The sequence below is a fragment of the Felis catus genome, chromosome X (genome assembly GCF_018350175.1).
Source record: "Felis catus isolate Fca126 chromosome X, F.catus_Fca126_mat1.0, whole genome shotgun sequence".
Lineage (NCBI taxonomy): Eukaryota > Metazoa > Chordata > Mammalia > Carnivora > Felidae > Felis > Felis catus.
This window is the reverse complement of record NC_058386.1, coordinates 12,061,028-12,078,213: the sequence shown is the minus strand read 5'-3', so window position 1 is coordinate 12,078,213 and position 17,186 is coordinate 12,061,028. Positions and strand designations below refer to the sequence as shown.

The 17,186-nt window shown below is 44.1% G+C and overlaps 1 protein-coding gene across 4 annotated transcripts in view; it reads left to right on the top strand.

Moving 5' to 3' along the window:
- The window catches only part of PIR (pirin), an 88,770-nt gene that overhangs the window by 5,477 nt on the left and 66,107 nt on the right, over nucleotides 1-17,186 (top strand). For all 4 annotated transcript variants that reach the window (XM_006943582.5, XM_045051202.1, XM_045051200.1 and 1 more), the window contains exon 3: nucleotides 2,642-2,734. In XM_006943582.5, the coding sequence (XP_006943644.1) occupies nucleotides 2,642-2,734 (93 nt within the window). The remainder of the gene's footprint in view (nucleotides 1-2,641; nucleotides 2,735-17,186) is intronic.

Genomic DNA, 17,186 nt, shown 5'->3' with positions numbered 1-17,186 from the left:
CCATTACACACTTAAAAATGCTAAGAGTTCCTTAATATCATTAAATAACCTTGACTAATCTTAGTCCTGATTGGTATAGCCTCTGTAGATGGCATTCTCCATTATCAGGATCTCTACGTGTAGAGTCGTAGCTCAAGTCCATTCAAGGCCAAATCTAGATCTCAGTTTGAACTGCATGCTGGCAATTTCCCTCTACTTTTTCATCGTTACCCCCCAGCCCTGTCTAGAGGTTGAGCAGGCCCGGGAGGTAGTCTGAGCTATTGGAGTTTATCTTTGACGGGACCTCTCCCTTCTGCTGCCTCCATATTGCCTTGATATAGGCTGGCATTTCATTGAGTGTTGGGAAAGTGGGGTCTCAGCTGGTTCTGGGCTGCTGCCATAGGCATTACTACCCTTATATCAGGATTAGGTTCAACTGTGTAACAGAAGGCAGCCTCTAAAACCAATGGTTTGCATACGTACGGATTTGTGTTTCTCTTTTGAAAACCCAAGAGTAGGCAGTGTAGGGTGGGCCTGAAGGCTCCCCACTTATTAGAGACCCATGCTCATTCTATATTAGTTCATCATTTTAGTGCTCTTAGTGCATCACCTTATGGCCCGAGACAGCTGTTGAGGCAACAGTAACCATTCGCCCTTGGGCGCAGAGAGGAGGACGAGGGGAAAGGGCAAAAGGATCAGTGCCAGCTGTCCATCCCTTTTTTTTAAATAAAGGATTTCCCTAGAAGGCCCACCCAGCCTATTTTAAAAGTCTACCTCAGGGGCGCCTGGGTGGCTCAGTCGGTTAAGCGGCCGACTTCGGCTCGGGTCATGATCTCTCGGTCCGTGGGTTCGAGCCCCGCGTCGGGCTCTGGGCTGATGGCTCGGAGCCTGGAGCCTGTTTCCGATTCTGTGTCTCCCTCTCTCTCTGCCCCTCCCCCGTTCATGCTCTGTCTCTCTCTGTCCCAAAAATAAATAAACGTTGAAAAAAAAAAAAAGTCTACCTCAAAGACAACAGGTCCAGATGATCTTACAGACAAATTTCACCCAATATTGAAACTATAGATAACTCCAGTAACACAAACTCTCCACCTCCAGATGAAGCTCCAGGGAGACCTCACATCACTCTAGGAAACTATCTTGCCTTGCAGTCAAGAGCAGACAAGGACAGCAAAGTGGAAGGATAATTGCATGGCATTTATAAACATTTTTGCAAGAATCATAAGCAAAATATTAACTATGCAAATATAGCAACGTATAAAAAAGATAATATATCACAACAAGGTTTGGATTGTCTGAACACAGCAAATTTGGTTTAATGTTGGAAAATCTGTTTATGTAATTTACCAACATTAAGACATTAAAGGAGAGAAAAATTATCTCGATCAGTGCAGAAAAAGCGTTCAATAAAATTCAACACCTGTGTAGGTTTAAGAAATTAGTAAACTAGAAACGGAAGGGGAATTCTTTCACCTTGTGGAGGGAGTCTGCAGAAAACCTGTATTAAACAACCTGCCTGCCGATGAATCTTGAAAAAGCAATCTATGTAAAATCAGAGAAAAGCAAGGACGTCTACTTACCAGCATTTCTACTCAGCATTGTTGTAGATGCGCTAGCTTGCAAAAAGGGAAAAGAAATAGAAAGTGTAAGGATTGAAAATGAAGGGTAAAGGACCCCAGTTATTTGCTGATGGGTGTTGGTTGGAATACTACTCCCAAATATTCACTGCCCCCCATAATGGGATTACACACTCCAAACCTACTTTTAGGTGCATTCCCCGTGAGTCCCATAGGCAGGGTTTAAGTGCCCTCCTCCCGCCTTGGGCTTGGCCATGTCACGTGCTGTGACCTGGGACGTGTTAATGTGATTGTGCACTATTGACTTGGCTCCCATTTGCTCCTGCCCTTGGTGATGAGAACAGCATGTCCTAGATGGTGGCCACTGTTTCAGCTTGGGATAGAAAATAAGCCACGTAGAGAGACCAGCCAAGCCTAGCAGACCCCACAAAAACTGCAGCCTGCCACAGCTTTAATCTAATGCAACCAAAAAATTTGTGAACTGCCGGGCAAAAGCTTATTGGTAAATACACTGGCAATCTGAATGTCTGCAAAGAAAACCCAAAAGAAGCTACAGATAGATTATTATAATTACTATAGCTTAGCAGTGTTCTCTGCTCTTTTACTTGGAATGTTCTTCCTTCTCCCCCCTTCTACTTCATTAACTCCTACATGTACTTCAGGACCTAGCTCAGGTGCCACCTCCCTGAAAGTACCTTCCCTGATCCTTCCCCTTCCCTCGTATGTGTTAAATTGCCTTCCTCCAGAGCATGTATGCTATCACGGATTTTGGAATCTGCTTAGGATACAGACTGTATCTTGTTTGTGCTTGACCGTTTAGATCTTCGATGATCATGAAATGTTTATCTCCTCTTTGTACCTTTTATAAAATAGGCTCTTTAACGTACTTACAGTCCATGTGTGTGTGCGTGCACGCGTGTGCATGCGGACGTGTATAAGGCATTCTTTCCTGAAAGTGATTTTCATTTCAAGATTCTCATCAGCTACGTTGTTTTCAGTGAGTTTTGCTAGATCTGTCCATGAAGATAGCCCCCAATAGTGTGGTTTAAAAGGCATGTCTAATCTGTTGGATTTAATTTTTATTTCAGTTGAAAAATCTGGACCCATTTTTACTGTTTGACGAATTTAAAGGAGGTAGACCAGGTGGATTTCCTGATCACCCGCATCGAGGTTTTGAGACAGTAAGTAAAATAATTTGACTGAAAAAGTGTGTATTTTTAAATTTGCTTCCGTAATTAAATTGAGTGATCACTTCTAATAGAAAATTCAGAGTTAGAAACAATGAATAATAGTTAAATTAATTCTGAAGGTCTTAGCTATGGACTGGCTACTCTGGGAAGCCATATACTTTACATGAAGTATATTCAGATTTAAATATTTGCTGTTTTGGGGCGCCTGGGTGGCGCAGTCGGTTAAGCGTCCGACTTCAGCCAGGTCACGATCTCGCGGTCCGTGAGTTCGAGCCCCGCGTCGGGCTCTGGGCTGACGGCTCAGAGCCTGGAGCCTGTTTCCGATTCTGTGTCTCCCTCTCTCTCTGCCCCTCCCCCATTCATGCTCTGTCTCTCTCTGTCCCAAAAATAAATAAACGTTGGATAAATATTTGCTGTTTTTAATGTTCTTTGAATTTGTGCCACTGGAGACATTTTTATTTGTGCAGTTAATAAAGAGCAAGGATTGGCTTCTTCAAATATTTATGTAATTAAAATAATTTGTGAGAGAAGAAACAATTTAAGGTGTGATTTAAATAATTTTATGTAGAAAACTTGTTTTTCTTCAAGAAAATTCAGAAATGTTTAATCTCATGTAATACTTAAAACTCCAAAGACAATCCAAGAACACTATTAGTATTTCAATTCAGTTCTAAGGAATTCTAGAATCAAGGGGCTGAAATACAACATAGCCTAAAAATTAGAATTTTAAGGTCATACCTGTACATTTAAAAATTTAACTCTAAGATTTACAGAGATTCTGCTGAACACTTGTTTTCAGTTTTAGTTAGATAAAGAGACAAAAATGTATGATGCAATGTGGTGGCACTTTAAAAGATTCTCATTCTCTACACGTACGTATACGTATGTTCTGGGAAAATGCAGGGACAGTTACCGAGAAAATGTAACCATCTGCTCCGTGAGAAGAACCTGTATTAGGAAGAAGACCAGGGCTCCCTTGTGTTTGTCAGAGCCAATTACCGAATGAGTAAATACTTGCTAAAGACTGGTGACATGCCGACATTGGTGTTGGGCAATCCTTTGTAGGTTAGATGTGTGTGTGTTGTGTTGGGGAGTGGGTGGTGGGCAGAGGGACAGAGGCTAAGGAAGCAGGAGGCTTGGTCCCCTGCTTGCTTCCAGTTTGCATTCTGGTTAAGGAGGTAAAAGATGGACTGCTAAGGAGTTAACCACTGCCATGTAAAGGTTGAGTTAACTAAGAAGATTCTGGAAACAATATGAAGGCTCAAGGTGGTTGGACCGGTTTCCGTTCCCCACTTAGTCATTGGCCGTCTAATTCTCTGTTAGCACTTTGGGGGCATTGTGTCTTGCCTTACAGCAGTAATGGAAGCCATTCCTTTCACTTATCCTACATCCATGCTGGATTCTGATGGTTTCCAGAACACATGTCCCCACTATTCTCCTCTGCTTCTGGTACCAGGATATTCTCATCGCTCCCATCGTACAGCTCCAGTTACCATTGTACCAGTCCCTCAAGGTCTTTTTAGATGCCGCTCTCTCCACCAGCTTTTATAAGACAGTCCCAAGAGGGTACACTCTCTCCTTCATTTGGTCCCCATAGTATTCTATTTTTACTAGTCTCATGCGCGTTAGACCTCTATGGTGACCCCGATCACATTCTGTCTGTTGTGTATTGGAGTTAGGAATTGGCCTCAACCTCCCCGCCCGTGGCCAAGAGGACTGTAAATTGCTTCAGCTGACATAATCCCCCACATCACCATGTTCTGCAGGTGGGGATGCTCAGTAACTACTGGCTAAATTTAATTGGATAATAGAGTTTTTGCTAACACAGTGAAAGTATTAAATAAAATGAATCATGACACGCATTGCTTTCCTTTCTGTTATGGAAAGGAAACTTAATTTACTTTATAAATTGCAATTTATAAATTTTAAGGTGCTCAACTTTCACCTGCAAAGGCGTTCAGCTGTTGAATATTGGGATTTGGCCCTTTACTTTTGAGTAAGAATTTTCCCTAAAAGCAGAGTTATAATTGCAGCCATTACTCATTATTTATGGATCCTGTATTCACGAATTCACCTACTCGTGAGATGTGTTTAAACAGAAGCACACATAAAACAAGGTTCTATGTTCATCGGTTGATGAAAATGTGGTTAGAGGCTCAAAGGGACTAGGCCCTGTATTTCCCCAAGAGCAGCGGTTCAGCGTTTGTGAATCCGATGGTCATGGCAACTTTATACAACATAACTACCTGGAATACCCAGAATCAACTGTATCGGTTTTTCCCAGGCGTGTAGGCAAGGCAAGCATTCTTCTTTCTCTTAATGTGGACGTTAAGAGTCTGCAGTTCAGAACCAGGCCCCCTGATAGGCTCTCATCATCTCCTCCCTGGTGCATTTTCTACAGGCTTGGTATAAATTTTGAAAAGGCTAATTAGTATAAAGAACAGAACTAGAAGGGTGCTTGGGTGACTCAGTCGGTTGAGTGACTCAGTCGGTTGACTCTTGATTTCAGCGTAGGTCATGGGATCGGGCCCCACACTGGGCTCCGAGCTGAGTGTGGAGCCTGCTTGGGATTCTCTCTCTCTCCCTCTGCCCTTCTCTATCTCTGTCTCCCTCTCTGTCTCTCAAAAAACTAAACAACAACAACAACAACAAAACCAATCATTTGTTATGTTGTCTTACCATCCAGAAATACATATCGTTATTGTTTGGATAAATTTCCTTCTAGTATATTTTTTCTGGTATTGTGCTGTTTTCTTTCTCTCTTTTTTTTTCATTTACCATTATAAGGTTAGCATTTTCCCAGTATTCAAACAACGACTCTTGAATGACTTCATCAGGCACCTGCCATGGAGGTTGTACCAATCAACGTTAGCACAGCAGTGTGTGGGGGTGCCAGGCTTCCCTCAGCAACACCAACATCACAGGCTGATCCCGCTGTTCCAGCTCTTTGCCGTTTTGATAAATGAAAGAGAATACTTCAGCGTGGTTTTAAGTTTCCCTTTTCCTAGCTGAGCGAGGTTATGTTTTTGTTTTCATTTTTAAGTATTTGTTTACCTTACATATTTATATCCTTGGCCTATTTTTTTCTGTTGGATTGGGATCCTTACTGTGTTAGAGAAGCTTCTTGTCTATCAAGGAAATCCGGCCGTTTTCAGGGATAGGAGTTGCAGTAGTGTTAAGAGGGATTAGGCTTATTTTGCATGCCCTCAAAGGTAAACCTTTGGATGCGAAGCATAGATACAAACCAATAGAAGGAAGACCTTGTAATAACATGTTATATATATACATATATATGTTTATTATATGTGTTATAATATACATATAAAACATAGAATAGGCTTCCTGAATCAGAGTGATTTTCTTATGCCTGGAGAAATACAAGCATTCGCTGAATGCTAACATAATGGGTGCGTTTTCAGGATCAGTGGTCCTCAAAATAGGCTGTGTGCCACATGAGTCAGTGCTGTGCCGGTTTCCATTAATTTGTTAAAATAAAAATGAAATTACGTTGTACTATCCCGGGAATACACAACCTAAATAGATATATGCATTATGAGTGCATGCTCACATTTTTTTTTTTTTGTAGCTAATAGTGATACGTGATCAAAGAAATGTGGAGAATATTATCCTAGAAAATTCCGATCACCTGAAGTGGGACCCACGCAACGGCGTATTTCAGCAACAGCCCCGAGGGGTTGGTGAGCACATTAAGATGATCTAGATGATCTTCCAAACCGGAAGTACTATAATTCTACCAGATGGGAAAGAGCGAGGACCCATTTATAGCGGTTGTTGTTGTTTTCTACTTAATGGTTTGGAGAACTGTATATTTTCCGTGGAAAATTTGCCGGAGAATTGAGGGAGCAGGAATGCCCTGGAGAAGGAGCCACAGCTGGAGGTCACAAGAAGAAGGGGAAAATGCAGTCAGTGTTTCCTGCCAGGAGTTAGGCCTCTGGGAAGCATTGTTTTCAAAAGGCCTGGGTGGTAAAGGGTGGAAACTTCTTGTATTTACCTATTTCTGGTCAGGCCTAATAGCTTGAGTTGCTTAGGGCAACTCTGGTTTCTGGGAAACAGAACCAACTGAAGAACCCATGCCCTGCCAAAGTTGAGTTGAGCTGGAAAAAGAAGCCCTTCAAGTTCAGCACGCTGTTGATGAACTCTTCTCTTCGCCTGTTCTGAGAAGCGTGTTGTATGCCTTTCAAAATCATCGTTTAAATTATAGCTTTGGGACTTTCCTGGTTTTAGCACTGAAAGTCCCCGGTCACTCCCGCTTGGTTACATTTAAGAACAGTTAGGAGTAAATCATCATGTGTCAGGGACATTTAAGGATGATGGTGTCTATTATGCTCTTAGTTGGGCTTAGAAGTGTTTTTCCCCCCAGGTTTTTCACTACAAGCCTCAGCAGGTTCTCTGACTTTGTTCAGGAGAACAAACCCGTCCTGTTTCCAAGGGTGTGCCCATCAGAAAATCCACACTCCTATTTCCTGGACGGTGGCCAGTAGCCTTTGCATGCACTGCCCGCACCATATCCTGGAGAGGGAGGGAAGGGTGCTGGTGATTCACACCGAAAACTCACAGCTGGAATCAAACCCCCGTCTCCCACACAGCCTGTTTTTCCTACCTTGCTGTGTACTCTCAAAACCACACTATCCCATTGTTGAATCAAAGCTGGGGGTAAAAAGGAAGCCTGATCGAAATCAAACGCATGGGGCACCTGGGTGGCTCAGTCGGTTAAGCCTCCGACTCTTGATCTTGGCTCAGGTCATCATCTCACAATTCATGAGTTCGAGCCCCGCGTCGGGCTTTGTCTGTGCTGACAGTGTGGATCCTGCTTGGGATTCTCTCTCTCCCCCTTTCTCTCTGCCCCTCCTCTGCTTGCTTCCGCACATGTGCTCTCTCTCTTAAAACAAATAAAAAAATCAAAACCCATTTTGGAAAGAAAAAAATACTCTAGGAAAACTGGGAAAGAGGGATACTTTCTCAGTATCATGAAGACTATTGTTCGGTGAACTTCCCATGTCACATCTAACACTGAGATATTAAACATAATCCTGTTAATTTGAGGGAACAAAAAGACAAGAATGTCTATCAGCGCCATTACGATTTAATATCGCCCCGGAAAGTTCGAAGCTACTAATATGAGTTACAGCTGTTGGAGAGGAGGAGGAAAAATTATTTCTTTGTGGGACTATGCTAACAAAAGCAAACCCCACAGTGGCTGCATCCAGCTCTGGGCGGTGGCGTGACTGGAGGAGGAGGGAGGGCACAGGACGTTTCCAGAAGCTGGGCTTATGGCGCAGGCTTGGAGGTTGTAGCTTGTGTGTTTGGCATGGTTTGCAGCTGAGGCACAACAGATTATAGAAAGCCATCCTCACCCCCAAGACCCCTTTGGCACCACTGTGCTAAGAGTATCAACCAAAACTTCTTAGTAACTTGCTGAATTTAAAATAAATATGCAAAAATCACCCACTTTCCTGCAGGAAAGCAATAACCAGATAGAATGGAGGAAATACCCCCTTCATTGCAGCAACGGGAGCCCCATGTACCTCAGAGGAAAAAGGCATTCCCCTTTAACCCATTTAACCTACTTCTAGAAATCTCAATACTTTTCTGGGGGAAAAAAAAAAAGAAACCAAAGTCAGAATAAAGGCTCACTATACAAATGTTTATTCCATTTTTTAATTTTTTTAAAAGAATTTTTAAAATATCTATTTTTGAGAGACAGGGAAAAAGAGCGCAAGTGGGGAAGGGGCCGAGAGAGAGGGAGGCACAGAATCCGAAGCAGGTTCCAGGCTCTGAGCTGCCAGCACAGAGCCCGATGCAGGGCTTGAAATCACGAACTGTGAGACATGACCTGAGCTGAAGTCGGACGCCCAACCGACTGAGCCACCCAGGTGCCCCTGTTTATTCCATTTTTTAAAAGTTGAGCCAATTTCTCAACCTGGGCATTATTAACATTTCGGGAGGAGAATTCTTTCCGGTGGGGGGGTCCTGTGCACTGTAGGGTGTCAAGCGGCTTTCCTGTCCTCTACTCACTAGATGCTAGTAGCGCCCCCCTACCGCCAGGGGTGACAACAAAAAGTGTCTCCAGATATTGCCAACTGTCTGCTTTGGAGGACAAGGGCTACCAAATGACCCCCAGTAGAGAACTAGTGGTTTAAACACACGCATCCATACAAGGATACTGCACAGCTGTTAAGAAGAACGACGCAGCTTGATATGTTCTAATATAGCATAATCTCCACGACAGTTGGAAAGTGACAGAATTATTATGGCATAGTGTAGGATTTGTATACAAAGCAAAGGCTATACCTTTATTCTTTAAAAAAAAATAATTTATTTTCAGTTGTACTGTGGGGAAAGATGGGCTATTTTACTGAGTGATTACTTCTTCATACTACATTGATTCAGAGAAAATTCCAGAATTCACATTACACTGTCCAAAAGACGGTGCTTAGAAAACAAGCACATAATGGCACATACAAATACATATTCACAAAGTTTTTAAAAAATATTTGGTGGTTTCTAGTATTTTCACAATATTGTGCAACTGTCACCTCTGATTCCAGAACAGTTTCATCAACCCCAAAAGAGAGCCCATACTTACTCAAAGTCACTCCCCATTTTCTTCTTCCCCCAGGCTCTGGCAACCATACTGTCTGTCTCTGGGGATTTGCCTATTCTGAACATTTCATATAAAAGGAATCCTGTGTTGGTCTTTTGTGTCTGGTTCCTTTCACTTAGCAAAAGTTCTCAGGGCTCATCCAAGTTGTAACATATCAGAACTTCATTCCTTTTAATGGCTGAATAATTGTCCATCATATGGATATGCCACATTTTGTTTATCCAGTTGTCTGTCGATGGGCATTTGGGGTGTTCTTACTTATGCCTTGATTCTAGGGTATGCCTAAATGATCTCAATGGGGTGCCTGGCTGGCTCAGTCAGTTGAGCGGCCGACTTCAGCCCAGGTCATGATCTCACAGTTCGAGAGTTCGAGCCCCGCGTCGGGCTCTGTGCTGACAGCTCGGAGCCTGGAGCCTGCTTCGGACTCTCTGTCTCCCTCTGTCTGTCCCTCCTCCTCTTTCACTCTGTCTCTCGCTCTGTCTCAAAAATAAATAAACGTTTTTTTAAAAAAGTCTGGATTTTAGAGTGTCTATGCCAGTGGTTCTCATCTGGGGGTGCCTTTGCCTACAGGGGGTCAGTGTGGCAATTTCTGATCATACCATCTGGAGGGCGCTAGTGCCATCTAGTGAGTAGAGGCCAGGGTTGCAGCTGAGTGTCCTGCAGCATAGAATTCAACCCGGGTCCATGTCAGGAAGCATAGGTCACACGAAGGAAAGTAGCAGCTAACTGTTTTTCAAAAGTTTTCCAAATAAATTCCCAGCAGACTTCCCCCTCTGTCCCACTCCTACCCTATGACGATTATAGGCAGAGAACATTCCTAGAATTCTCCTCCTTGGAGGAGGGGGTGTGATAAAGAGTGTAAACCAGTCATTAAATGTCCTTTTATGTCGCCAAATAACGCTTTTTAAGTGAGACTAAAATTAAGTCCAGAGTAAACGAACATAGGCCATGACGTGATAAAAAGCTTCTCGCAAAAATCTTCCACACTATTAGCAAAGCTGCTTCAGAGTTCTGCCTCAGTAGACACTCTTAAAATGAAATGCCTGACCCTATAGGACTAAACCTAAAGGAAATTTGCCATGCCGCATCGGCTACCAGTTTTATGAGAAGTTTCACATGCCTTCTTAACCGACTGAGCCACCCAGGCGCCCCTAGTTTCACATGCCTTCTATACATTACTTGTAAGCTTCACAGCAATCCTGAAAAGTAGGAATTGTCAGCTCCCCCATTTTACAGATGAGGAAACAGAGGCGCAGGGAAGCGGTGACCCATCAAGGTCACACAGCCCATGTAGGGCAGGATTGGGCAGGCCCATCTGATCCCGGGCCCACATGCGTCCAGTCTTCCACGCCACCACTCCTTCTGGAACAGAGTTCCCGTTCTATACATCTGATGTTGTTGCGAGACGTTGTCAAGTTAAAAACATTAGAAATGACACCCTCTGTGACACAGGTCTCCAGCTGTGGACACCGCACGGTCTTCCTGTTACTTACTGTGGGGCCCAATGCTTTCGTGGTTCAGGGATCCGAATCTCCCACCTGTAAGTGCGAAGTAATGCTCTTATCTCTCTGAACATCGGTGCAATGAGGAAATGGATTAGGTTGGTTAACTGCCTGCATGTTTAAGGACAATCATTTAACTTCTTGTAGCCACAAGACCACTCATGATCTAGTCATAATGTGATAATTAACAAAATCCTGCTTTCATTGCTCATGGCCTTTTAGTACAACCCACAAAATTCTTTTCCTCCTTCTCTACTTTTTTGCCCCACCCACCCCAGCTTTTCCCCAGTAACGAGACATTTTAAAATCATTGGGGGGCTGCCTCCTCCATGAGTGATGCCCCCATTCCTTCAGATTCTTGCTCATCAGAATGAATCTTCTGTGTTTCCTTGGGGACTAATTGTACTTCTTTTTAGTATTCACTTCTCTTACCTGCATGTTTTAGTAGTGTTTCCCCTGCTAGAGTGGTGGCTCCCTGAAGGTAGGGAAGTATGTTCCTTCTGGAGGCTTTCTAACTTCCTGTTTATGAGTTTCTGATGACATTTTCCCTTGTGCAAGCTGCAATGAAAGCAAAAAAAAAAAAAAAAAAAAGAGAGAGAGATTTAAAATTATCCCCAAATGAAAAGCTTATTTAAAAAGACAAAAGATAGGGGCGCCTGGGTGGCTCAGTCGGTTGAGCATCCGACTTCAGCTCAGGTCGTGATCTCACAGTTTGTGAGTTCCAGCCCCGCGTTGGGCTCTGTGCTGACAGCTCGGAGCTTGGAGCCTGCTTCGGATTCTGTGTCTCCCTCTCTCTCTGCCCCTCCCCTGCTCACACTCTGTGCCTCTCTCAAAAATAAATATACATTTAAAAAAATTTAAAAAAGACAAAAGATAAAAAATGACATCCCTATATCAGACCCCCTTATTATAAAATCTTTTATTGCTTCTTGAAGTCCAGACCCTGTGGCCCAAAAACCTCAAGCACAATGAACACGTTAGCCAAAAATTTGAGAAGTTAAATCCTTGCAGTGAATTGAATCAGAATAAGAGTAATGCACCCAACAAAAGATGTCAGCTGCCTAATTAAATTCAACGTAATGAAATCTTAACAAAATAGTAAACCAAGAGGTACATCCCTTAAGCCTAACTTGGCAAGAGTTCTGTGAGCGCCAAACCTTCATTGTTAGCTGTCTGTCTTGACAGCTTTCGACTAGAGACCGTGTGAGCAGAAAACTTCCCTCTACACCACAACACAGCTGGTCCCTTGACGTCTAGATGGCAGCCTGCCACAGGGACACACGGTCCTGAAGCAGAGACCCCATGCACGTGCTAGAAGACATGCGTGGTTCTCAGTGGCTCTGTTAGAGAGCCCCCTCCCTGTTCCGGTGAGGTCTGGTAGGACAAAAACAGTGTGCACACATCGTTAGGATCAGCAGAGGGCACTCTTAAGCAGCAATACTTCCCACGACCCACTTTCGCCCTGGCTGCAGACACTAGGCTTTTGCATGTGGGAAATTTGGGTGATCATAGAAGTCGGCAAACCATTCCCTGGAGGCCCCTTCAATATGACACAGGAAGTAAAACGAACGACGTGAACACCTTGACCAGTTTTTCTTCTTAATTTTTTAAATGCTTATTTATTTTTGAGAGTGAGAGAGACGGAGTGTGAGTGGGGGAGGGGCAGAGAGAGAGGGAGACACAGAATCCGAAGCAGGCTCCAGGCTCTGAGCTGTCTGCACAGAGCCCGACGCAGGCTCGAACCCACGAACCATGAGATGGTCACCTGAGTGGAAGTCGGACACTTAACCAACTGAGCCACCCAGGCACCCTGCTTGACCACAGTTTTAAGAGATGTAGGTGGTGTTAGCCTGATGATTACACGAGGAGCCAGCGGTAGTTTGGCTGAAGAGACTCCACGAAAGGTTGAATCCTGAGTGGGGTTTGAAGAGAAAGGGCATTCTTGGCCCTGGGGTCCTAGAAGCAGCTGGAAGGTTCTGAGGAAGTCTGCGATTCAGCTCACCTGAGTAGTTAGATTCAGGAAATGATTGTTAAAGAACCTTGATGTGCGCGTCAGAAATTTTACTCCTAGGGAAAGGAAAATGAGTGCATTTTGGAGACTTTTGAGAACGGGAGCAACAGAAAAATATAAAAGGAAAATTGCCTTTAAATCAGTTCTTTTCGCTGTAGTTAGCCATTGTTGGGTGGAACTCTCCCACGTCCACACCAAGGAAGGACCTTGGGAGCACGTCCTGTCAGGAACCTGTGGCTGCCTGTCCCCCGCCCCGCCCCCCCACCTCTTCTCCACCTCACCCAGGAACCACGAGGCCCGTTGTCATCTTTGCGTACAGCAGCACAAAGACCCTCTTCTTTGCCAGAGGTGGCCAGTTCGCCTGAAGTCCTCGCACCTGGCAGTCCTGGCTGTTTTTGCAACTCCCGTCAGACCTCACAACACGTCTGTTGCCGCCAAGATGGCAGGGAGGTTACCCTTTCTTAGGGAAGGCAATGAACAACTAAGTAATTCTATATTGTAGGGTCCCTCTGGGAAGAAGCTAGGGAGAAGGAACAAATCAGCAGAGGATAAAGAATAGACCGACCAATGTGATGGGCTGGTGGGGGGTGTCCCCTCTTAGGCAGTGATGTTTGAACAGAGGCCTGAACAAAGTGAGGAAACGAGCCACGAGACTATCGGGAGAAATACATTCCAGGAAGCAAGAGGGAAGACCCCCGAGTGGGATCTCTGCCCGTGGAAGTGTGGCAGGAGTGCCAGTTCTAGAACTTACCGAACACTTGATATGTGCCAGGAACTTTTGCACTCATTACCTCGTTGAGAACTCACCACGCTTGGTGAGCTCATCTCCTCTGTCCACATTGTACTTGAGGAAACCGGGCCTCCTGAAGTTAAAGGACTTGCCCCACATTTCACACCTAGTAAGTGACAAACCCGAGACTCCCTCGGGGGAGCCTGAGTGGTTCCCAGAGGCTGGGCCACGCCTTCAGGGCCAGAGCGCCCCCTTCCCCCCCACCCCCAGCATTGGCCCCCAGGCAGGGTTGTGGCAGGAAATGGCAAGGCAGGCCCCGGAGAGCCTTTAAAATATTTGGCCAAATACCCAAAAACCATGTTGGTTATCTTTTCCTTTTTTGTTCAAGCTGCCTTCTGGCACTTACCAAGGTGTTTATGTGGGGTCGAGATTGGATGAGCTTATTTAGTGCGGTGATATTTGAGAATTCTCAGTGATTTACGCAACTAATTAAAACATTTTTGTAAAATAACTTGGGTCCTTAACTGCATGGGTTCAAACATTACGTTTCTATCCTTGAAGAATCCTTGAAGACCCACTAGCCGCTTCTGTTATGCAATACGTTCCTTGCTGGCCTCTGGCAACAGCCATGACCTCAATTCATGTTTGTGTTTTGTTTTTCTCGTTTTCCTACTCAGCTACCAATAGAAAAACAGCCACCATTTGGGGCACCTGGAAATTAAAAGAAAATATAGTTTTACCTGTAACATCAACTTTTTGCTTTAAAGAAAAAGTCTTGCATCTAGAAACATTGAATGAGGTCAGCACACTCCTCCTCCTTAAATACCAGAAAGAAACAACAAACTTTATGGTATCTTGTGCTGTGATTCTGCAGAATTAATTTATAGCTCCTGGAGGTACACCTTGCTTCAATTTCACATCGCAAGAGCGACTTTTCTTTCGTTCCTGCTTTGGCTTTTTGTTTCTCTCCTTCCAAATATAGAAACACACGAAGAGGTAAGAACCGACGAGGAAGCAGAGGTGTTCGGTGAAGACCCCTGGAAAGTGGAGGACGAAGAAGGAGGAAAGGACGGAGCCGGATCAGGCAGCATGGACCCTCTTGCAGAAAACACCTGTTTCTGATTACAGATTTCTTAATTAGACACACGCAACTCTTGAGTTTAAACATAACGCCCCCAATTCCGTCAGCCACCCACGGCCGTTCTCCAGGTGTTTGCGATTATGTGACGTCCTAAAAAATCATCTGGATCGTGTCGACTCTCAGAGCACTGCTTGTGTTTAGAAAAATCCTGCGCAGGAATTCGTTTAAACTTGAGATCTCAGTGTGGCATTTACAGCACTTAGGACAAAGAAATAAATCAAAGATAATCATAGATAAAGGGTCCTTGGTTTCCGATTTTTCTTTCCTCCCAACGGCAAAAAGTAAAAGGTAGGCATTATGGGCTCAGTAAAGCCTCATTAACCAGACTTCTCTAATTCAGATTTTATAGTACTTAGAATGGGAGAAATGATGTTTACTTTTGTATTACCAGAGAATGGGGTAAAGTGGGGGGTGGGGATAACCACCTTCTCAGTCTTTGAGAAACAGTGTTGGCATCGCTTTCTAAAATAAAACTTGCAACACACACACACACACACACACACACACACACACACCCCTCTCTTGGTGTCCACATAAATTTTCATCTTTAAATGAGTCATGCTCACTACAATTTACTTTTTAAAGCTGCCTGACGTATTTTTAGATGATTAACAACTTGAAAGTCCCTAGGCTTGGATAATTGAAAAATCTTTGGGGATGGAAAGAATACGATTTGAAAGAGACTCCTTTGAGAACCCAGAGCTTGAGGCCAAAGAGAATGAGAATTGCCTTTGTTATGCAGTTATTTTAATTAACAAGAAAAGGAAAGCAGTTCTAGATACTGTTTCTTCTAGTTTGGTTGTTTGAGATTTGGAAGCTTTTTCTCTTCATCAATGCTTTTTTTAAGTTTATTTTTCAGAGAGACAGAGCGAGCGTGAGCACAGGCAGGGGAGGGGCAGAGAGAGGGACAGGACAGAGGATCTGAAGCAGGCTCCGTGGTGACAGCAGAGAGCCCCGTGTGGGGCTCTCAAACTCATGACCTGAGATCGTGGCCTGAGCTGAAGTCTGACGCTTAACTGAGTGAGCCACCCAGGCACCCCTCCCTTTGTTAATGTTTAAGCTTTGTATGAGGTCCTAAGTCCTTCATTCCTGTTTTGGCCTCTATAGAAGTCCCAGGTCTTTTCTGCGTGGTAACATATGAAAGTCAGAGCTAGCTACATCGTTCTCTTCCATAGGATGGCGCTATTCTTCCAATTCTCTGTGTTTTCCCTTCTGTCTCACTCCCTTCTTGGCCAGCCCCGGTTCGCCCAAAGAGGGAACAAATAGTCACCAGCTTCTCTGCAGAATAAAGCATATCACTTCTTCTTGTTCACTGATCAGTGGTAATATCTTTATATTTTCGTAAAATAAAAAAGTGTTTTCCATTATAAAAAAGTAAACGACTCATTGTGGAAAACCCAAACTGTCAGAAAAGTGGGAAGGGGATAATAAAATGTGTTTGCAATTCCACCATCTGGAGATGACCTCTGTCCACGTTTTGGTGTGTTCATCCGGGCATCTCCAGGTGCGTCCTAACATGATGGGGTACGATTTTATTTAAATGAACCCATTTAAACTCATCATTGCATGTGACCCCTTTAAGTAAAATTCCTGTTCAGTAACCTACTTGCTTTGATTAAATAGTATCTCATTTTTCTGTGTCGGTGAATAGACATCTCCATCACTTTTTAACAGTTGCAGAATGTTCTCCTGTCTTTTTGCTATTATAATAAACTCCAAAGATAGGTTTGTGCTGACATTTTGTATTCTTGTTGCCTCCTTAGATTTAAATCTCAGAAGCCTATTTTTAACATTTAAGTCTTTGTCCATTTGGAACATGTTTCCACATGTGGGGGCGGGGCTTACTCTCTTTTCTCATATGGTCAGTCCTTTGTTCCAATACTGTTTATTGAAAAATGCGCCCCTGCTCCCCTGATTTGGAATTGCTGTCATCATATAAATTCTCCACGCAAATGGGCCTCTTCTCGTCCCGTGCCAATGTTGCACTGTTGCCATTTAGTATAGCAAGTTGCCCTGTGGGGGTTTGAGAGTAGGAATCTAGTCAGGGTTCTCCAGAGAAACAACCACTAGGATGTATAGAGATGTACAAGAGGGGGTTTATTGTAGGAGCTGGCTCACGCGGTTATGCAGGTGGAGAAGTCTCATAATCATCTGCCCTCTGCAACCTGGAGAGCTAGGAAAGCTGGTAGTATAATTTAGTCTGAGGCCCAAGTCTGAGAACTGGGGGCAGGGCCCGGGCGGGGAACAGGGGAATGCGAGATGGGACAGGGGTTGCTGCTGGTGTGAAGTCTCCGCGTCCCAAGGCCAAGAAGCAGGAGCTCCGATGTCTGAGGACAGAAGACGGATGTTCCAGCTGAAGAAGAGAGAGGAAGAATTCACCCTTCTTTTGTTCTCTTTGGGCCCCCAGCAAATTGGATGACGCCCACCCGCACTG